We start from the raw sequence: 23,332 nt of genomic DNA on the forward strand, positions 1-23,332 counted from the left end.
GGCATTAAGCTTGAGTCCCTTCCGTCAAGGATCTCATTGTCTAGTAGGTAATAGAGAGAGTCAGCCATGTGAACAAGTGGCCGGACCTAAAGCGGTATTGATGCTGTAAGACAGAGATTGGGAGGAGGTGTGCCGGGAAAGAGAGGAAACAAAGAATCTCAGGAGTGAGAAGCTGGCCGGCACATTCAGCAGGCCACAACAGCTTGGGGTAGGGCGGGTGGAGGAGTGAGAGATGCCGCTTCTGAGGTGAAAACCCAGACTGGACTGTGGAGAACCTTGGACGCACACTAAAGGGAATGGACTTCACACGAAGGGTACATTAAATAGTGAGCACCATGTGTTGCATGGGAGAAGGTAAACATTTGCCTGTTTATGTTACGAATTTATTATGGATTCAATTTAAGTGCAGTATTTAAATGCAATATTTAATCATAATCACACAAAATACAGCATTTTTCATATGTCAGTTCCTCATCATATTATCTCACAATTGCAAACTGACTATCTGTAAATCCCTAAAGTTTCCAAAAGGGGTTCATGAGCCCAAGACAAAAACAAAGCAAACCCCCTCAAACATGGGAAGCCCTGCTCCAGCAACACTAATGTTAAAGCAATCTTGAGGGTTCTCTTGACTGAGTGACTATAGCCCTCTACCCTCCTGCCTCCCCAGATCCAGTTTTATATACACGTTGGGTCTTCGTACAGCGAGAGGGGTCTGTAGCCCTGTGACACTGAGCGCCTGCTGACCTGTGGGCAGGGAGGTGTGCGGTAGGCATCAGCGGGCAGGGAGGTGTGCGGTAGGCATCAGCGGGCAGGGAGGTGTGTGGGCTGTGTACCCACATCGCCTAGTCTCAGCAGTGTCTGCACCTGTGCTTTGAGGCCTCTTAGAAGATGCTTACTGCTGGTCCTAGGAGAAGCTGTCTCCTCGAATGACTTCTCAGTGTAAGAGCACTTAGAAAGACCCAAATAGAGGGGTAAGAGGTAGATCCCTGCCTGGGGAGAAAACTGCGAGGTTTTGAACTGGCAGATATGTGCTTAAGCACTTCCTACCTTTGTTTTGTCACAGGGGATTACCTCCTTCCTGTGTGAGGAAGCTTTCTTGGGGGAAAAAAAAAAGACTATTACAGTCCCTTTTTGCTTTGCATAGAGACTGATGTATTCTGCTCGCGCTAGCTAAACGCCGCAGTTGCATATAAGCCTCCTATGAACGTGAGGAAATGCACATGACTTATTGTAATTTCACCCCAAATTAATAAATGATGTTTTCATTAGCACCGTGTCCAGAGGATTTTACAAGTAAAATTGGTCTTTCACAGCATGCCTGTCCCATTCTCCTTCTGTTTATCATCTCTTATCACAAAATATGTTTAGAAGGTAATGATTTTTAATGCCTTATTAAATATGGAAGGAGATTGTCCACCAGAGAGTTCTTGCCATAGCATGACTGTTTGAGAAGAGTGTAAAGTGCTCTAAAAAGGGACCTGAGGAATTTAAATCACCCATCAAATCATTCAGCCTCCTCACCCCCACCAGGTTCAACCTGACTCCATTAAAGGAAGCTTCAAGAATTTGAGCTCTATTGACACACATACACTACCAAATGTAAAATTACTTGTAGTGAGGTGGATGGACCTAGAGTCTGTCATAGAGAGTGAAGTAAGTCAGAAAGAAAAACAAATACCGTGTGCTAAATGCACATACATGGAATCTTAAAAAAAAGAAAGGTACTGATGAACCTAGTGGCAGGGCAGGAATAAAGACGCAGACGTAGAGAATGGACTTGAGGACACAGCAGGGGAAGGGGAAGCTGGGACGAAGTGAGAGAGTGGCATTGACATATGTACACTACCAAACGTAAAATAGATGGCTAGTGGGAAGCCAGAGTGCATAGCACAGGGAGATCAGCTCAGTGCTTTGTAATCACCGAGAGGGGTGGGATAGGGAGGGTGGGAGGGAGGCTCAAGAGAGAGGGGATATGGGGATATATGTATACGTATAGCTGATTCACTTTGTGGTACAGCAGAAACTAACACAACATTGTAAAGCAATTATACTCCAGTAAAGATGTAAAAAAAAAATTATATAAGCACAATTAAATTATATTAAACAAAAGTAGTAAATTTAAAAAAAAAGAATATGAGCTCTAAGTAGGATCTTTGGATTTTTGGTAGAAACTATTGTTAGGGTTGGAAATATTTTATTTTTAATGGTGCCCTCCATAAATCATTCCAAAAAGTTCATCTTTTTATTTGAGTCTCAGTAGCTCATCATAGTTTGCAAACTATCATAGTTTGCAAACTATCTGTGTTTTTACTCATCTCTCCTTTCACAGTATCCAGTACATTGCCTGGCACCCCAGAACTACTCAATAAATATTTAGTAAGATGAAACAGAAGGAATTTTTTGCCCACTCCATTCATACCTTACCCTAGAAATTTGAAGCTTCTATAAATAGAGGTTTAGTTTTAAATTGGATGCCAGAAACATTTATAACCCATTAAGTCAATGAGGGTGTTAATTGCTTGCAGTTTGAAAAGATTTGAGGTTTTACTCCTTAGTAATGCATTTTATATGTTAATAAGGTTTTCTAATAAGAAAGTAAAGTAATTTTTACTGCTAATAGAGAATGAGAAATGGAACTAAAAAGTAATACTGCAGTTTCATTCTAGTTTACATCTCTTGGCTCACATCATAGATTTTTGCCAAGGTTTTAAGTTCACTATTTGAGTTTTAAATTGTTTACCTGAATGAGTTTCACGTTTGCATTTCTCTTTCCTCAGTACACGTTGATTTCTATTGTGCTGTCAAAGGATTCAGAACCTATTTCATTCCTTCAGTTGTGTTTTATTTTGTTTACTTATTAAGTGTTAACAATTCTCCAAGGTTTATTTTCTCAAAAAAGAGAATCCTCTTTTCATTTATCTGGAGGGCCCTGCTAAGCCATCATTTCTCCAAGGACAGAGATAATCATTTGTGTGACTTTCTTAGGCCATAAAACTCATTAGTAGTTAATTTAGGATTGTTGGTGCTACCTCTGAATCCCTGCTTCCTTCCTGCTTGGTTTAGTGGAATAGGCTTCTGAGGTCAGAGCCTAGGCTTCAGCCACTTTATTCACCTTTAAAACCACATTTGTCTGATATAAAGCAAGGTCTACTCAATCTGTGTTTGTTATTCAGAATTGAAAGTTAATTTAGGCTAGTAATAAATACATGTAAGGAATGTCTTAGTAGTAAGTTTACAGAATATAATAGTTTTCATAAGCTGTCAGCATCTGAATCCTTACTTTTTTAAGTTGTTTTTTTCTTTTTCCTGGTTACAATTTAAAAAACTGCTCTAAAGGCAGTCTGTTCCAAATTCAACACTAAAGGGGAATGTTCTTACTTTTTAAAAAAGGTAAGTACTTTTATTTTTTTAACTTAGGCTTTCAACATTGTAAATTGACTATATTCCAGTAAAAATTAATTTTTAAAAAAACTAAAAAAAAAAACCCCAAAACTTAGGCTTTTATTTTAAAAGTTATCAAACCAGTTACGGTGAGAGATGCATAGTTGTAAAGCGTTCAGACAGACTAGGAATTATGTGGGCAGATAAAGGGAAGTTTAGTTCAAAGAAAAGCATTCCAGGGAAGAGAGTTATCTTAATGAGAATTGATATCAAGGAGATTTTAGATTTTGCCTTTAATGATCTGGAGAGTTATAGCTATGGCAAAGATTCCCAACTCCAGGTTGATAGTTAAGTGATTTTCATGTGATTTCATTGGGTTAAAGCAGGAGCTCTGTGGATTTCATTTATCCTGGCCTCTTATTTTGTCCCATGGCTCAGGCCTCTACCACCTGATCTAGTTTTCTATCCTGATTGTTCTTAATTAGTATTATGGCCACATTGCTGCCTCCTTGAAAAAACCCCATGTGTCACTATTGTATTGGGGGCTGTCACTAGAGGCACTGGTAGAAGCAGGCTGTCCCTGCCTACTTGGTGTGTGGTACAGGTCCTCGGTCACAGTTCCATCCAGAAAGAACCTGTCAGGGAGGGCAGAGTGGGCCAAATTACTCTGAGTTCAAGGCTGTGGACCCTGGTTAAAAGTAAACACGGAGGGGAATTTTTCAAGATTCCTACGCCCCACTTCTCCCCAGGTGATTAAACTTGTCCAATGAGATGTTTCAGCTGGAGGGAATCTGGCCAGTTAAAGACAAAGAAATTACTCAGATTAAGAAAAATGAATCGAGTTTGTAACCTCTTTCGTCGGAGTCAGCTTGCCTGGTACAGCGTACGCTCAGCTCTCAGCCGCATCTACACGAGAGAGCAGGACGGTGTGGGTTCCGAGGGGGAGCGTCCATCTCTGAGATGGGCTGCGTCCCAGTGTCATCAGCATGTTCACCACGCCTGGTTTTTAGGGAGTGTTCGGGGCGTGCTTTTGAACAGTGAGCTCATCACGTGTAGAATAGCCCTACAGAGGTGCGCTGTCCTGCAGATTTTCCTGCAGCTATTATTAACATTAATATGCATTCACCGAGGACACGCTATTTGGTCCAGAGGATCCTGAATGCCAGAAAGAGGCCATCCTGGCCTGGAAGGCAGGCCGTGCACAAGCCGTCAGTAAATAATGGCTGCTTCAGCTTTCTGTCTCTTCACCATCGAGTTGCAGCTTACGAACTGGATATTTTTATGAAATTCTCTTCACTTGGAAAACAAAGGATCTTCTTACAATTTGATGCTCTTTTTATATTTTCTAAGTAATGAAGTGGGTTTCACTGAGGTGTTGATTCCCTTTACACACACACACTGAGGTTTGTCAACCCTTCAATCTTGGTGAAATGTGTACCTCATGCTCTTCCATTCAGCTCTTTTTTCTGTCCTCAAATGACCTGAAATGAAACTTGATAAAGATATTTTATTGTCCCATCACCCAAAGTTTATCATGACTCTAAAGGGTGTGTGTGTGAGAGAGAGAAATCTGATATTGATTATCTTTACAATGATGTTTTCTCTGTGTGTTACAAAAAGTGCTTAAATTATAGACAATAAGACTGTCAATGAAATTAACTGTATTTTCAACTGTTCTGCCTTTTTTTCTCTTGCTTTTGCCCTTCCTGATCGAAGTCTAGGAGAGTAAGTCAATGCTTTTTGTGAGAATGTATTGTCATACCTCTGTGTCTAAAGCCCCGTGTTCTCGTTCTGCAGTTCGGCATTGTTAGTTCATTTCTTGCATTTCCACAGTGTAATGGCTGCGTCCGGTCATACAGTCTTTAGAAACGAGGGGAGCATCCGTGGATGTTAAATCAAGCTTGTTTGCGTCTGTGTTGTTCTGTCAGCCCTTGTCACCCTGTCACCACGCCATACACTTTTCCCTGCCTTAGAGTCATCTTTTTAAATTAAAAGCATGGTTACAGGTATATTTTTGCAGAGCACTAGTAAGTTACAAAACAAGAATTTTATAGCAATTCTTAGTTCCTCGCAGAGGAGGTGTACTTTTCTTTGGGGGTATTTAAGCAGAACATGGGAGGCAGAGGAGGGGTACCTGAAAGAAGATCTCTCGGGATGCATGAGCTTGTCTTGTGGCCCACTTCGGTTCCTCCACCCCTTCCTGTGCTCACCTCTGCTGCCAGTGTAAACTGGTTTGAGTCATAGACCAGTCTGTCGCTGCACTGTTCGTTTGAAGTCGAGCTGGCTTCTGAACTAGAAATAGATCTCTACCCCAGGCCTCAGCTCTGCCTCGAACTTGCTTGTGACTCTGGCGGTTGCTTACCTGCCCGGTTTCCGCCTCTAGAATAAGAACAAGGACCCGACAGCTCTCAGAAGTTCACAATTCTCTTAGCTCCAGACCAACAGGCAAAGGCTCCATGGCAGAATAGAGTCAAGGATTTGAGAACTGTCTTCAGCATTTGTCTAATCTGTGGTTTCTCCTTTCTAGGATTCCCAGAGCCGGCAAGGAGGGTACAGCATGCACCAGCTCCAGGGCAACAAGGAGTATGGCAGTGAGAAGAAGGGGTACCTACTGAAGAAAAGTGATGGGTACGTATACAGCCAGCCTGGGGTCCTGTGTGTGCTTAGCATACTTACGGGTGTTAGTAACCTAGGAACCTGTCCCAGCCTCTCAGATAGGGAAACGTACTTACAAGGTTTCCAGTGCACCAGCTTCAGACCTTTAGCACACTGCTTTCCTCAGTAAGTCTGAGATTTAACCTGCTGTCTTCAGAAGCAGCAGTAATTGTTCTGTGGTCCCTAAATGGCACCTGTGACTTGTAACGTGCAATTTGAAGAAGGCAGGCACTGAGTCGAACTTGAGCACACGGCTCGCTGACTGCATGCTCGCCCACCTCTCTGGTTTGCTCTGCCAGATGCCCCCCGGCTGCGCAGACCCCAACCTTGAGAGTCAACCTTGACTCTGCTCTTTCCTCTTGCATCACTGCCAGCCTAACGACAAGCTCTTCCGTTTCTATTGGGTGGGCCAAAAAGTGCCTTTGGTTTGTAAGTAAAAATAAAAGACACATTTTTCATTTTCACCAAGAACTTTATTAAACAACGTATTCACCCTTTTGTTCCACTACCTTCTGCCATTTTACAGGCAACTTTATAATTCCATCTTCCCAAAACTTTTTATCTTTTTGAGCAAAGAGCTGTTCCAGATGCCTTTTACAGTCTTCCAGGGATTGAAGTTTTTTCCATTAAGAGAATTTTGTAAAGACCTAAATAAATTGAAATCTGAAGGTGCAATGTCTGGTGAATACAGAGGATGAATCAGAACTTCCCAGCCGAGCTGTAACAGTTTTTGCCTGGTCATCAAAGAAACATGCAGTCTTGCGTTATCCTGATGGAAGGTTATGCGTTTTCTGTTGACTAATTCCAAACACTTTTCATCAAGTGCTGCTTTCAGTCGGTCTGATTGGGAACAGTAGTTGTTGGAATTAATCGTTTGGTTTTCCGGAAGAAGCTCATAACAGAGGACTCCCTTCCAATCCCACCATATACACAACGTAACCTTCTTTGGATGAAGACTGGCCTTTGGTGTGGTTGTTGGCGGTTTATTTTGCTTGCCCCACGGTTTCTTCCATTCCATGTGATTGGACAGTATCCACTTTTCATTGTCCATCACAATTTATTTTAAAAACGGAATGTTTTCATTACATTTAAGTAGAGAATCACATGTAGAAATACGGTTAAGAAGCTTTTTTTCACTTATCTTATGTGGAACCCAAGCATCAAAGTGATTCACATAACCAGGCTGGTGCAAATGATTTTCAAGGCTTGATACGGATATTTTGAGTATGTCGGCTATCTCCCGTGCGGTATAATGTTGATTGTTCCCAATTAACGTCTCAATGTGATCGCTGTCAACTTCAACTGGTCCACCCGACCGTGGAGCATCGTCCATCGAGAAATCTGCAGCACGAAACTTCGCAGACCACTTTTGACAGGTTTGATCAGTCACAGCACCTTCTCCATACACTGCACAAATCTTTTTTTTGCGTTTCAGTTGCATTTTTACCTTTCTTGAAATAATAAAGCATAATATGCCGAAAATGTTGCTTTGTTTCTTCCATCTTCAATATTAAAATGGCTACACAGGGCTTCCCTGGTAGCGCAGTGGTTGAGAATCTGCCTGCCAATGCAGGGGACACGGGTTCGAGCCCTGGTCTGGGAAGATCCCACGTGCCGCGGAGCAACTAAGCCCGTGAGCCACAACTACTGAGCCTGCGCGTCTGGAGCCTGTGCTCCGCAACAAGAGAGGCCGCGATAGTGAGAGGCCCGCGCACCGCGATGAAGAGTGGCCCCCACTTACCGCAACTAGCGAAAGCCCTCGCACAGAAACGAAGACCCAACACAGCCAAAAATAAATAAATAAATAAATTTATTTTTTAAAAAAAAATGGCTACACAAAAATTCACCAATTTTGATAAGTCTTTTTTTAAATGCATGCTGATATGACAGCTGTCACGTGCAATCTAACAAAATTGTTTCCAATGAAGTTAAAGACAACTAAGTGCTACTAGAGCCATCTTATGCTACTAGAACCATCTTATGGGAAAAACGGAACGAACCTTTTGGCCAACCCAATAACGAGAAGTTATACATGACTTGCCGCCTCTGCTGCCCTGCTCTCAGATGAGCACCATCACCTCTCCTGGACTATTTTGGTGGCCTCCTAACTGGTCTCTCTGTCACTCACTCGTCCCTTCTCCGGTTCATCTCCACACAGCACATTGGGCTGTTGCCAAAGCCATTCCCCACCTCTCTCTCCAGCCTCATTTGTGCCATTTTCTCCCCTGGTCCTTCCACACTTGCTGTCTTTCTGTTGCTTGAACAAATGATTCTGTTTCACAGTAAGTAAGTAGAATCTTGATTATTTGCTTTACTAATTATCATCCTTTAAAAGAAAGTTTCTTGTTTTCTGATTGTTTGTGAATGTGTGCTCCTTGGCTTTATCTAAGACACGTAGATTTTCGTTTTGTTTTAATTTGTTTGTTAAAATTGCACCTATTTCTCCTACACATTTCTGGGATCACTGTCAGTTTTGCTCATCATTCTTCCCATGCATTCAACAGATATCTTCTGGGAGTCCTACATGCCAGGCACTGTTGTAGACACTGGGACTATAACATTGAAATATAACACTGAAAGTCCTTATCATTATAGAGCTTACATTCTCAACGGGGAGACAGGTGATAACGAAGGAAATATGTTTATACATATATGTATATGCCTGTAGAAAACTTAGTGCTGTTTTATAGGCCTGAAATTTTAACATAACTAGATGATACCAGAATTATCTTAAAGCAGCTTGCTTTTTCAATCAACAGTGTGCTTTAGAAATCTGTTTATGTAGGTCTGCACATATGTAGTTGTTTTCTTCTTTTAAACTCCTACATAATAATACTCTGTAGTATGAATGTAACTATAATCATTTATTCATTCCTCCTATTAGATTTCTGTTGTTTCTGTTGTTTCCCATTTTCACTATCAAACACGGTGCTACAATGAGCATGCTTGTGCATGCCTACTAGTCTGAATTACCCTCCACCTGGGATAATAAAAGGCAACCAGAATTTTCTGGTTTGTGTGGTTTTTGGTTTGGGGTTGGGGTTTTTTGGTAATGACTGTTATGCATCATAACTATGTTATGATAGTTACGTGAACCAGGTACTGTATCAGCTTGTGTTTGACTCCCTCCTTAGGATCCGGAAGGTGTGGCAGAGAAGGAAGTGCTCCGTCAAGAATGGGATTCTGACCATCTCCCATGCCACAGTAAGTGTGTCTGGTAATTTACCAAGCTGTGTCTGTGATGCCTTCTGGCCACATGGACTGGAAAGCAAACACCTGCTGTAACCAGCCGTGAAAATTTCCCCGGGTGCCTTTAATGTATGGATTAGGTCGGGGGTTTAGGATATTCCTTTACCAAAGAAATTGGTCCTTTCTTGTCCTGTGGTGTCCTGCTTCATCTCTTGCTGCACCAGAACTTCTTGTCTTCTGCTCCCTCAAACTGAATCAGGTATTCTTCTACTTTATAACCTCATCTTTGGGGAAGTCTTACTGGTTGTTATGAAAAACCTAAAGTTTTCTGAATTATAAAGATGGCAGAGGGTGTTCTATACATGAGAAAGTAATGTAGGGAATGAAATACGTGTTACAGTGTTCAGTCTTTTTTTTATTGTTACTATTTATTTAAATTACTCAAAAAGTCCCTCAATATGCTAAAGGATTAAAACATATATAAATAAAACAGTGGAATACTAAAATTGCCTCAGTTATGACTCCCCTTATTTTAGGAATAAAAGCAATCTAATAGAAAGTGGAAAATAATAAAGCCAAGTTACTAACATTTACATTCTGTTTCCCTTCAGATTGTTGTATACCTATATAGTATGTAGTTATACTTACAGTCTATCAGAATTTTTATTTTTATGTTTCGTATCACCCATTTCCAACTAAAAGTTCCAGTATCGACAAAATCCCTATACTTGTCAAAAAGGTTCAGTCTTGGTGGTAGTCAAAGACATGCACAGTAAAACAAGGAATTACTATTTTTCCCTTTTGAAAATAGCAAAGAAAAATTTTTTAATCTTAAAGATGCAAAGATTATCATGGAAGACGTGACAAGTAGGAATGGAAACGGCCAAGTGTAGCAAGAGTCTTGACAGAGGTGCATGCAGTTTAACCCGGTGATCCCAGCTTGGAGAGGCTTGTAGTGAGAGTTCAGTATCCCGTGCCGAGCGATACTCTTCAGTTCTGTAAGCAGTTAACTGCTAGCAGGATAGTAGAAACAAGGGATGAGCATTTACTACACTGGTTTAGATTTACCTCTGTGGAGGAGGAAAGGAAGTGGCACTTATTAAGCACTTCCTCGTGCCAGATACTTCATAAAGTTTATTTCATTTAGTCCTCCCCACAGCCCACATGGTATTATAATCTTCATTTCACAGATGAAGAAAATAAGGCACAAAGAAGCACCATGACTTGGCTGGTAACTGGCAGAGTTGGAAACTCAGGCTTGGGTCTGTCTAGCATTGGTCCTTACGCCCCTTCCAGGCTGCACTCTCCCCAGGGCACTTAATCAGGTCCTGTTCGTCTTCCTTCAGCCCCTTAACAGACCTTGACACAGAATGTGGTCGGTACACACCTGTAGCCAAACCCTTCCAGGTAGTTGGCTATACATGCATCTTAAAAATTATTGGCCTTTATGGAACTTGAGCAGTTAGTTATGTCATCTCTGTCCTTTGCCTCCTGCAGAAACCTTGGGCTGATTCCTCAGAGGTCTTCAGCTTCCCTCAGACAGCCCAGCTGAGATTTTTAACTATCATGCCAGTTGGGACAAGCCACCCATCTGATACCAGAAATCCTGCTGGCAGACTTAGATCAGTTAGTAATTATCACTGAGGCTGTCTAACAGTTAGTCATTTATTCAGCAATGTTTTAATAAGCTTCCACTCTGCCACATGCTAGACTAGGCATCAAAGATACACAAGTGGAAAATGAGATAACTTTGACCTGCTCATGTTTAATTCCATACACAGTTAACCTTGGGAAACAGAAGTCCTATGAAGAACTTCTGACAGTAATAACATTAGTTGATGTTAAGTAAGTACTTACTATGAGCCCAGTTATAGAAAATGCTTTATACAGATTACTGTATGTAATTGTTGCCCCAGGCTACCAGATAAATCTGTTATTAAGAGGGTTTAAGTATCTTGCCCAAGTCCCACAACTGGCAAATACTAGGATTTCACTCTTAAAGCCTCTGTGAGGGCTTAATGGTTTGTTGGCTAAGGAAGGACTGACCCTACTCATTATTTTGGTGATTAAAATACTTGTGGGGCTGTGTCATAAAGGTTTCTGATCACATGATCCAAGATCAGAACCGCTTAAGGGAACCGATAACACTTCCTGAGTGTACACCCTGGGCTGGGCACTCCTCGTTCTGAGCACATGACCACAGCCCGTCTTACATTATCATTAGCTTCTGTTACTCCTATTCCATAGATGATGAAACCGTCTGCATCCTAGCCCTGTGTGACAGTGCAGATTGCCACCATCTAACTTTGACTTTTCAAAAGCACTGCTATCATCCCATCTCATCATCATCGTCCTGGTGGCTAATGTTTTTGGAATGCTTACCATGTGCCAGGCATCCACCAGTGCCTTGATTAATGCGTGCTGACATTTAATCCTCAACAACCCTGAGTTAGAGGTGAGGTTGTTATCTCCATCTTACAGATGAGGGAGCCGGGGCTCAGAGAAGTTCAGCTCCCAAGGTTACCCAGCCAACAAATGGCGCGGCTGGGAATCTGGTGCAGGCTGGGACTCTGCCCGTAAACACTCGCACACACCCGGACGTTAACTCCCCCTCACCTGCAACCCCAGTTCCTCCCCAGCGTGGGGTCCCAGGACACAGCCCTGAACCGGGGGTGCCTAAGAGTCAGTGTTTGCGAGAGGCATGTGCCTGTATGAGCCAGCTGGGATTCTCTGATGGCCCGAAACAGGACGTGACCCCTGAATGGTGATTCATTTATTATAAGGACAGTACAGTACAGGTAGCCCTGCAGTTTTGTGATCAGAACCTCAGTGTGGCCTGTCTTGGGTCAGGTATTCTATACTCTTGGGCAACTGCAAGGTGGACCTACCTCAGGGCGAGTCCCAAAGGCATCCAGGGTGGTCTTAGGCCTGCAGCAGTCAGAACAGTGTTCTTCAAGTCACTGGAGTCCCAAGAGACATTTCAGCTGCTGCTCTGTAAGGTATAGATGGAACATGTGGTCCTCAGTTGCCTGAATGTGATTGTGCCTGGCCTTCAAGTCACTTTCCTGAGCCCAACTCATGTCTTATAGTGTCTGATCTTATTAGCTGAGTTAGGTGTAAGCAGTGTGACCCTGAGTTGGGTCTAAATCTTGTGCATGAGCAGACATAAAAACCAGAAAGGCCCCAGGGGAAATGTTAGGACTTCTCCACTCCTGGGAAGTATTCTTCAGGTTAAATGTACTAAAGTGAACATTTCCAACCATTTGACTTTGTGTGGATCCAGAGGTTTTAGTTAAAAATTTGTTGTGTGTGCCCTGTCTTCACCTTCTTCTCACCTTGGATTCGTCTGGCTATGACAGTCCTCAGTAAGCATTCTGACAAGTTACTCAATGGCCTTATCCTATTCCATCGATTTGCTTCTCTTAAGAACCTGCTGTGGGAGATCACAAAGATCAAGTGAGTCAGCGGCACTGCTCACGTGTAGTTTACGTGGCCTTGGGTAATATGCTGAAAATAAAAACATACGTTCCCTTCCACCCTCCCTTTTTCTTTCCTGCCAAACACGTCATTGTGGCCAAGTCAGCTGTTTCTATGCTTTCTTAAGGCTCTAATCAACAGCAGACATCACATCAGTTGCATTGTTTAGTGGCTAAGAGAATGGACTGTGGCATCTGTCAGATTTGAGTCTGAATCGCAGCTTCGCCATTGACCGTGTGACCTTGAGAAAAATATTTAACTCCTAAAGGTGCAAGTAAGGATTAAATGAGATACCATGCTCTGTGGGGGCCACAGTTCCTAGTAGTTGTTGCTATTAGTGTTACCTCCTCAGATGTTGCTGGCGGTACTGAAACCTATTGACAGTTACCCTCTCCTGCTATAAATGTTGGAAATTGTGGGTCTACCTCTCCTGCCCCCGGAGCAGCCCAGAGGAAAATGGGATTCTCCACCTAACTTCTGACTGCCTCCCACTGGTCTGTGTTAACCTGTTCCCCACTTTTCATTGGCTTTAGGCCACACTTTTTTGCTGCCAGTTATATCACTTTGTAATCACATAACCTGCTCCCACAGAAAGATCTCTGTAGCCAGCTTTAGCTGGCTTTTCCAGACTTTGCAAACACCACTGATCACTTAGAATCAGGTTGAAAGTCAAGGCCAGCAGTTTCCTGGGAAAACATAGGGAATTCAGTGATCACTGGAAAAGTGGATAAACGAACTTTTTTGTCAGAAAAATATAGGGCCTTTGTTTGGGACCCCTTATTTAACACAGGGGAATTCCTCCTTCTTGAAGGACCCCAGTCACTTTTGCAGGTTGTTCTTATCAGGTTGACTCAGGAAAGGGTTGGGTATGCATTTAGATTAATAAGCTGTGGTCTGTTGGCTTAACCACATATGCGAGACCTACTCCAGGGGCCATTCATCTCCTCAACTTACTGTTCTAGAAAGAAATCCACTTTGTGTACACCTGCAAGATTTGCTCCCATCCCTAGAAGATTTCATCTACAAATTCATTGCTTCATGTACCTGTTCAAAGACATAATTTTTTTTTTAATTTACTGTTTAAAGTAATCCAGCACTTTGGGAATCAAATTCAGTGAGAATCCCTGAATCTGCTGTAACAATAATATTGATAGTATCTAGTATCTGCTCAGCGCAGCATATGATGTTTTCATTTCAAAAATGCTAATTCTAACAAGTCTATGGCAAACATTTTAGTCAGCCTCAAAGCTTCAGGATAAAAGTGTTTGTATCAAACCACTAAACTATTACAAATAAATTTCTGTACCCTTGTATTATTTGCTTGTACTTTTTTTTTTACTATAAGCATTATAGTATATAATAAAACAAATTATCAAAGAAAGTATATGAATTATAGGTGAAATATTACCTTATTATAATAATCCTGAAAAATTAATTTCAAGAGTATAATTAGCTTTGCTTCTCAAAAACCCTTCCTGAATTTATTGACCCCAGTGTCACATACGGTTCAAATATGGGCTGGCAGAAGAAAGATGACTGCCATTTATTGAGCATTTAGAGCGTGCCCTGCACTCAGTCTTCTGCCTTCACCTGCAGGGGTGGTTCACGGTCTTCATTTTTCACTAGTCTGGAAGGTCTTAGGAGGTGGAAATTATGTCTTACTCACCTTTGAATTCCCAGTGCCTAACACACTGCCTGACATGTAGTTAGTGCTCAATGAATACTTTTTGAATGAAGTTGCATTTCATAGATGAAGAAAGTAAGGCTCAGAGAGATTAAATCCCATGCCCAGGGTCACATAGTCTGTAAATAGCTGAACCAGTTTTCAAACCCCAAAGCCAATTCTCTTTCTACTACATGATAGGCCTTTCCTCCGATGCCAGCTTGTTGTTAGGTCTTTGAAAGGTTTGTGAAGAATAGTTCTTTGGAATGAAACTCCTTACCTTGTTGTTGAATCAATCATAGGGTCTCAGGGTAAAGACGGCTACTCTAAGGGTTTCCAGGAGCGGGAAGCAGAGGAGCCGGGGTCATGAAGATATTACAGGGGGTCCGTGAACTTATCTTTGAATCTGAAGACTGATTTTTTAAAGTCATACATTCTTTAAATGCCTGCAGATGCTCTTATGATTAACACTGTAACAGTCATTAAATTCATAGCCACTAGTTTCTCAACACTAAAAATACTTTCAGCATCACACAGAAGTCCACTAAGGTTTGATTTTTACTCTGAAAGTTTGAGAATCCAACTGAATCGGACCAGGTGGAGCCTCTTCAGATGATTCTTGGTGGGCTGGACGTTTTAGAAGGATGAGATTAAGAGCGTAGCCCTGAGTCAACCTGGAATTAAATGCCTCTTGAGCTACTTATTGTGTGTGGCTTTTAAGATACTTAATTTTACTCCTCATTTGTTAAATAAGATAATAACAATACCTGTCTTTCAGTGTTGTGAGAATTAAATGAGATGATGCATTTAAAGCTTTGTAGAGCCTGGACCCCACTAAGTGTCTGGTAAACTTAATAATTACTCTCATCATCTGGGTGAGCTGAGTTGGGGTGACAGCATGCAGCACCATGGGGCCAGACTGCTATGATTGGAGTCCAAATGACACTGAGTCCCTCACAATACTGCCGGATTCATAGGTGTGTGTAAAGATTAAACGAGTTCATTGATTATAAGGAATTAGAACACAATGCGGGGCGGAAGTAGCACTAAATAATTGTCAGCTATTATTATTGCTTTTACTATTATCTTCTTCCCTAATGCGTTAACATCTCAATTTTAATTTGATTTATTGGAATTCCTTTGTATTGCTATTTCCTTACCCCTCGAGGTACTTAATGAAGCCGGTTTGGGGCACCTGTCCTCTCAAAGGAATTTCATTTCTTCCTATTAGAGGTGAACAGCACTCCTGACATCTCCAGGGCATTGCACTAAAGCAAGAATCTGATGTCTCTCTCCCTGTCCTTGGGCTCTTTAGACCCACAGACATTTTCCAAGGACTATTCTCTGTGCTATCCAGAGCCCTGAAGATAACATTCAGCTGTGAGGGCTTTAACAGATGCGCTGAAAGCCCGTTCACAATGGGCTGCTCCCTGCCTCGAAGTGTGTTTAATAACCTGATTTCTGTGATTGGCCTCTATTGCTTTCTGAGGCTATTCTGGACTCTGCCCAATTGCACGTCTTTATTCCCATTGTCACTACAAGAAGAGACTATTTTCCTTTCCCCCAGTGATTAGAAGCAGCACTGTGAATTGTAAAAGAACAAACTTTGGAGCTAATTAGACCTGGGCTTAAACTCCTGAACAAGCTGTAGGACCTTGGATAAGTTACTTAAGCCTTTGGAGCCTCAGTTTTCTCCAATGTAAAATGGGTATAATTTGCTTATTAAGATGTCTTATTCCTTTCTAAGCAGGCACGAGGCCAGGTACTACGGAAGCAGTGGTGAATTAGTGGCCCCTGGCCTCTTGGAGCTTGGGGTAAACAAAGGCTAAGTGCTGTAAAAGAAGTGAGCAGCTGGGATAGAAAATAAGAGGGGCAGCCCCACTGGTGTGGGCAGGGAAGGCGTCTCTGCAGATGGCAGTGATCCTGGTGAGGAGTCCCAGCAGAGCAAAGAGGACAGTCCAGAGTCCTGAGGACAGAACGCATGTTCGGAGAACCCAAGAGAAGCCAATAGGGGTAGAATGGTATCACTTCCCTTACTCTCTTTCAAGAGTCATTTGGAGGTTTAATTAAACACTCTTTAAAAGCTATTGCTATCTAGATGCAAAAAAAAAGAGAGAATTCAAGGATGAACTTAAAAAATACTTCATAGTTGGTATAACAAAAATTCCAATTAAGCAAGAACCATAAAAAGTTTTGTAGAGCATCGTGAACCAGTGTTTTTAATTCCTATTTGAATTTCTCCCTCCTCCATTTGAATAATAATTCTCTCTTCTATGTCCCTTCCATCGGCTTCAGGTGGTGTCATTTTCCTTCACCTCATCAGCCAGCTCCTTACCCCACTGCCCTGGTGACACGGAACTCCCTCTCCTCCCCCACTTCTTTTTTAAACAGAAGACCAGAGTTGACTTTCATAAATCAAGTTCAGAATGCAGCCTCAGGTCCTAAGGCACTGGTGTTGAATCTTCTAAATAGTCCCAGTCACCAGCAAAAGAAACACAGTTTTTCCACGCAGATAATGTCATTTGGACATACAAACAAGCAGCACTATTTCCAAAACTCAGGGGGTCCCTATGGAATATCTTTGTAGGCGTCTGCCATATTGCAAATAACAGACCTGAAGACATGGACGTTTATTAGAGGGCTTCCCAAACTCAAGTTCCATAAAATATAAGTTTAGAAATCTAACTGGTTATGCTTTACAGGTTGTTTATTCTTCTAAACAATATATTCAACAGCGATTTTTACTCGATTTGAACCTGGAGAAGGAGCTTCTCCTTTTCACTGTTTGAATCCCAAGATTATGTATTAGCAGCATCAATACAGAGTATATTCCTGATACAAACCCTTATCACTTCCATCTGAGTGAATCATTACAAGTGATTGGGAGAGGCTGCAATTGGCTAAGTGAATTCAGTGATTTGCAGTCCTGACTGTACGTTAGAATCATCTGGCTTCACTCCCAAAGGTTCTGATTTAGTTGGTCTGGTGCTGAAGCCCAAGGATTGCTTCCCAGGTAATTCTGATGCTCAGCCAGATGGAGAATCACTGAGCCCCTCCCCCATTGTTTGCCAGTGGTGTAATTTAAAAGGACAGACAAGAGGGGCGGGTAGTAAGGTGGAAGCCTGCAGCCAGTTTCAAGGACTTCTGTAAGGTTTGTGAACTGGCGTGGACCTCATTCAGAACTTGGCCGGTTTGAAGTCTGAGTCTCCCTACCTCCCTTTTTATTCTAGTTGAGGGTCCTTTTAACAGATGAAGCAGTAAAATCAGAGCAGTGGGCTGGTCTAAGCTTCTCTCTAAGCTCCTCTCAATTTCCTGAGTCCCCAGCATTTCTGGGCCCTTTAACCCCCTCTTCCGGTTCCTCTCTGTCTGTCTGGAGTCGCCTCACTTCGTTTGCATGTTCTTTGTCTTCATACAGAAGCCAGGGCACTCTGCTTCCCCTTCCTCCACCCTGCCCACGGCACACAGCCTCAGTTCACCCTCTGTAACCCTCCTGTCAGACAGGATCTGGTGTTCTCTTTGAACCCGGGTGACATTAATGGGTAACTCTCCCAGAGGTGGTTGCATTTTTTTTTTTTTTAATTTATTTTTGGCTGTGTTGGGTCTTCGTTTCTGTGCGAGGGCTTTCTCTAGTTGAGGCAAGCGGGGGCCACTCTTCATCGCGATGCGCGGGCCTCTCACTATCGCGGCCTCTCTTGTTGCGGGGCACAGGCTCCAGACGCGCAGGCTCAGCAATTGTGGCTCGCGGGCCCAGTTGCTCCACGGCATGTGGGATCTTCCCAGACCAGGGCTCGAACCCGCGTCCCCTGCACTGGCAGGCAGATTCTCAACCACTGCGCCACCAGGGAAGCCCAGGTGGTTGCATTTTTAACAAGGAATACCGCCTTAATCTAGAGGGATGTTGATGACAGTATAGAATCTTAGGTGTCAGCTATGTGGACGCCATTAGAGGAGATATTTGGGAAATAATAGCTATAAAAATAGTAACTACCATGCATTAAGCACACACCCCATGCTAGTTTCATGTTTTCCCACTTAAGTTTCATAGCAGCCTCACAAGGTAGTTGCCGTTACCTCCATTTTAAGGGGGAAAAGTCAAAGTCACACAACCAGCAGGTGCTTGCGCCAGATTTGAACCAAAGAAGTTGAATTCTAGAGCCCGTGCCACCTCCCACTTGAAGGGGGAACACCAACACTTGTTCAGACATTGCCTTGGTTCATCATCACAGCGGAGAAGGCGTTGTCTCCCTTGTCTATGACAAGAAGAATTGGGACTCAGGAGAGCTCATGGCTCCAGGATGGGCGACTGGACCTAGACTCAGACCCGGGTCTGATTGCCTCCTGAATTATGTTTTTCTCTCCACTCTACCGTGTACCTTAGAGTATGAGTAGTAAATTGCTTTTGTAAATTAACCGAATATTGTATCGCTCCAGACAAACAAGCAGGAGCCTCGGTGTGGCCCCGTGAAAGCCGGGTATTTATGGCAGTGTCTCGTTCTGGCTTTAAAGACCAAGAATTGCACCCTCCATCGCCTTTTGGCTAATACTCCAGAATCACAAGGGTGTCACAAGGGTGCTCATGCTGCCTGGGGTTTGAGGAACTGCCAAATACATCTCTCCTGCTTTCTTGTTGAGCAGAGATTTTCGGAAACTCTGGACTTGATTCTTAGATCAATCAAGGGACTTGATTCTTAGATGAAGAAGGGAGGGTGAAATTGAAGGATTAAAGTGGTTACTACAGTTAAATAGGAAATGTGAGTTTAAAAGTTCTATGCTGGCCCAAACGTTATATACTGGCAAATAGTAGGCACTCAGTAAATGTTTGTGGAAATGACTCAATGATGGATATCTGGCACATTGGTCGGATGAGGTAACATCAGTCCCACTTCTTACTCAGGAGCCCCGATAACCTCTTTTTTTTTTTCCTGTTTACATTACAGCATTGTTTAACGTTGATTCTAGAGTGGAACATAGTCTCAGAAGTCGTGACAAGTTCATTACTGCAATAAGAAATTTTCAAGAAAATCTCCACTTGCAAATAGATCTTTCTTGCACATGCACACATGTTCTGCCAACTAGAAATCGGTCCTATGGTTTAAATGGTTGGGAGGTTTAAGGGAATTCCTAATCGTCGTACTCTAGGATGAATTGCTTCAGTTGGGTGATCAGTTCCTTCTCCCCTGAGCTGTCTGAAGGCTCACTAAACGGATGGGGGAGCTTTAATTGTGGCCACAAGATAGTAATTTTGGAATGTGGAACAGGTGGAGAATAAGTGAGACTTCTCAGCAGGTGTATTAAGTGATCTGGAAGGGAAAGGAGGGAACTGGCCATTCCAGGGTAGGAAGAACCAGAAAGGGAAACAGAAGAAAGATGTTTTCACTGACTCTGCAAATGTCCCGAGGGTCTGTCTGGACAGGGAAACAGCATGATAAATGTGGAGAGCTCTGGGAAGAAATTTGTTCGAATCCCAGCTTTGCTTTTTACTTTGTGTAAAACATTGGTCAGTTTATTTTCGCCTTCCTGACCCTTGGTTTTCTCATCTGTAAAATGGGTACAGTCACTGTACCTAGCCCATAGGGGTATTGCAAGAGTGAAATAATAAAATTTATATACAGTATCGAGTAGTTTAGTTGCTCAATAAACGAAAACATCTGTCTTGCCCCAAAGAAACCAAAATGCTTTCCAGAAGCCAAAAGTTTTAATGTACTAAAATTTTGGAGATAAGCTCTTTCTGCAGTGCTAGGTGTTCACTGTGTACCTAACTTCTTGTCAGGGGGTTATTGTGGTTGTTGATTGTGTGCCAAACGTATGTGCCCCTCTAGGGCATGGTAGGTGTCCAAATAAATATTTATTGAACAAAAAATTGAAATGCCTGTAAGAATCTGAACAGCAGTGTTAGCAAGCATTAGCCTAGGAAGTGCAGAGAGCTTTATTATTTTATTTTTACCTCTATCTACACAGCAGGCTCAGCCTGGCTGGGTCAGGCTTATTTCCCAAGTAATTAATGATGTTCACTTCTTGTTTGTGAAGCAGAGCAATTCAGCAGGATGATGGGGAGAAATAACTTCATTTCTGGATACTAATTCCCGTAGCAGCTGTTTTCTGCTCACAGAAATATGCCTGCACTAACGACTTCACGCTTCCAGCAAAATCACGTCACCGCAGTGCATGCCAAGCTGTCTAAGGAGAAATGTGTGGTGTTTTTTTTCTTTCGGGAGACGCAGAAACATTCGTCAGAATCGACTCATTCTGTCTGTGCACGCATTTCTGATGACTTCCCTAGCTGAACGGCATCTTCTAGGTTGGGTGGCAGAGCACTATGTCACCAGGGCTAATATCTTCATCACTTCTGTGCAGGGAACGTGTCCAGAGCTTCCCTAGTGGAAACATTTTCAAAAACCTGCAAATGGCTTTGCCACATGCTTGGGTAAAAATGAACTCTTCTCTGTATAATGTTAACTGGAAAAAGCAATTTGCAAAACAGTATATACAAATTGAACCAACCCATTTTTTCTAAGAATAGGCATTTCACACACACACATATCTTGTTAAAATCCGGTATTAACAATGACTGTCTCTGGGTGTGAAAGTGGGATTAACAAGTAACGTTCAGTTTCTTCTTTGCACTGTGTCTAGATCCGAGTGTTTCCTCAGTGAATATGCATTCTTTTAATGAAAAGTAAAACCTGTAAAAGGACAAGCCTCAGAGTTTCAGGGAACAGAGCCAAAACAATCTTCATTTTTGAATGGTATCATAATTGTATTTGGGGTAGAGCACTTGTAGCTTTTGAAAGATGGTGCTCAGCAGAGCCTGCAGGGGCCGCGGGCCCCTTCACTCATCGATCAAATGCAGAGCCTGGGAGAGCCACCTACCAGGTAGAGGTTACTTTGGGAATAATTTATTGAAAGTCTCTTTTTTTGCCGTATCTTGAGTCCCTGGCCCCCAGTACAATGACCCTGGCTTTAATTCAGGCCCCCATCATTGCTCATCAGTCTTACTCTCTCGGCCTCCTCCACCAGCTGTCCCCCTGGATGCAAGTGGACTGCAGACCTCCTGGGATGGGACAAGAGTCCTTAGCACCACATGCAGTGCCCTCCCTGCTTCTCCTTCCGCATCACCTACTGCCTTGTCCCTTGCATTCCCCCCAGGTGCCTACACCTGCACCTTCTCCTCTAAGCCCTCGCTCAGGGATGAGGCTGCCTCTGGAGCCTTATGGAAATCCAGCTCAGGCTCTGGGCCCCGCCGGGCACCAGGCACGTCCTAGGCCCGTGGTCGTGTCTGTTTCCCGTAGCTGCTGGGTGGCACAGACCACCTGTTCTTCATATGTGCTTAGATGTGGTAGAGACTTCATCAGTATCTTGTCCAGTGAATAAGTGAATAGGTGTTTCAAATAGGCTTCTAACATTTCTCTTTGAATCAATTTTGAAAGTCAAATGACCTGAGAAGATACTAAAGTAGAAGTTAATCTTTGGAACCTTTGCTCTATTTCTAACCCTTATTCTCGGAAGGAGGTGTTCCTCGTGGGCTGGGGCTTCAGGCTGCTCCTGGGGGATTTTGTGTAGCTGTCTTTCCCATGGAAGCAGAAAGGAAGCAGGAGCGGGCCTTTGGTCCACTCAACCCTGGATTCAGCTCCAGGCTCTGCTGCTTCCTTACTAGGAGATTTTAGGGAAGTTGGTTAACCTCTCTGCGCCTCTGCTTCTTCATCTTAGTAAAAGAAACTAAAAATAGTTCCCTCACAGGTCATACATGAGATAGAATATGTAAGGCCCCTGGAATGCGTTCATTCATTTGATAAATATTTGAGTGCCTGCTGCAGAAAAATGTGTGCTCTTAGTGGGAAGAAAGATAAGAAGTAAATAGGAGTGAGAAGACCCAGGAAGAAAATACAGCAAAAATACAGCAGGGTGCGAAGGGGAGGGTGGTCAGGCCAGGAACCGCTCCTCTGGGGAGGTGGCGACTGGGAGCGGCCTGGAGGGAGCGAGCAGGAGGCGTCCCTGGGAGGCCAGTGCCCCTCACCGCCAGCAGGGAGAGCAGCAGCTCAAGCGGCAGGAGCCGAAGTCACAAGGAGCCTGGAGGTGGTCCTTGGAGGGCCTGGCACAGCCTGGGGTTTTCATCCAAAGCGTGGTAGGAATCAACAGTGAGGACTCAGTAAATACATGTTTCCTTTCCTTTTTATCCTTTCTTGTACTTAAACGGCATGAAAGCAGTTCCTAAACTGTTCCACGGTGTTGTAGCCCAGGGCAAGTCATTTAGTCTCGCTATGATTTTAGTCCGCTGAACCGCCGGGAGAGATCATACCTTCTTTAATCGGTATACCTATAGATGAGTACTAAGTGTCGAGAAAGGACTTTGACATTTGGGCAAGTTCCACAGACCTGGAGTTTCAGCGATGACTAGTGATTCCGAGGCTTCTGGTCCCTTGGTCCACGTACCCTGGTTCAGCATCCCGCTCCACTTCCTGGGGTTCCTGGGCTCGGTACTGGCCACATCGGCTGCTTCACCTGTCAAAAATTGTGTTCTCTGCTCTTCAGATTCACATTTGGGGTGATAGGTCCTTCGTCTCACTGGCATTTGGGGGGGAGAATACTATGTACGGGCAAGACATGTCTGTGTCAAGTGAAGTTGATGTTGATGTGGCAGATGTCAGTCCAGCAGACTTGACAAGCTTCCAAGGGAATAAGTGTCACATGTCATTGTCACTGAAGTTGTGGGTCAATCATGCAGTGACTTAAACTGTACAAAACCCTTGTCATCAGAAACTTTCTGGTAATGTACTTGGAAGTAGCCCATGCTTTGAAATGAGAGATGAATGGTGCTATTTCATTTTCCAGGATCGGTTGATACTTAAATGAATATATTTTCCTTTTTTAAAATTTTGTCTCTGTTACTTGGTTGTATCTGTTGGTTGTTCAGAAACAGTGGAGTCACAAACATTTGGGAAGAAAAAAGAAATCATCTAGTTAACC

At 43.0% G+C, this 23,332-nt stretch overlaps 1 protein-coding gene across 4 annotated transcripts in view; it reads left to right on the forward strand.

The window, feature by feature from the left end:
- The window catches only part of ASAP1 (ArfGAP with SH3 domain, ankyrin repeat and PH domain 1), a 355,141-nt gene that overhangs the window by 276,059 nt on the left and 55,750 nt on the right, over positions 1 to 23,332 (forward strand). For all 4 annotated transcript variants that reach the window (XM_057531792.1, XM_057531791.1, XM_057531793.1 and 1 more), the window contains 2 exons: positions 5,912 to 6,012; positions 9,174 to 9,243. In XM_057531792.1, the coding sequence (XP_057387775.1) occupies positions 5,912 to 6,012; positions 9,174 to 9,243 (171 nt within the window). The remainder of the gene's footprint in view (positions 1 to 5,911; positions 6,013 to 9,173; positions 9,244 to 23,332) is intronic.

The sequence above is a fragment of the Balaenoptera acutorostrata genome, chromosome 17, assembly GCF_949987535.1.
Source record: "Balaenoptera acutorostrata chromosome 17, mBalAcu1.1, whole genome shotgun sequence".
NCBI lineage: Eukaryota > Metazoa > Chordata > Mammalia > Artiodactyla > Balaenopteridae > Balaenoptera > Balaenoptera acutorostrata.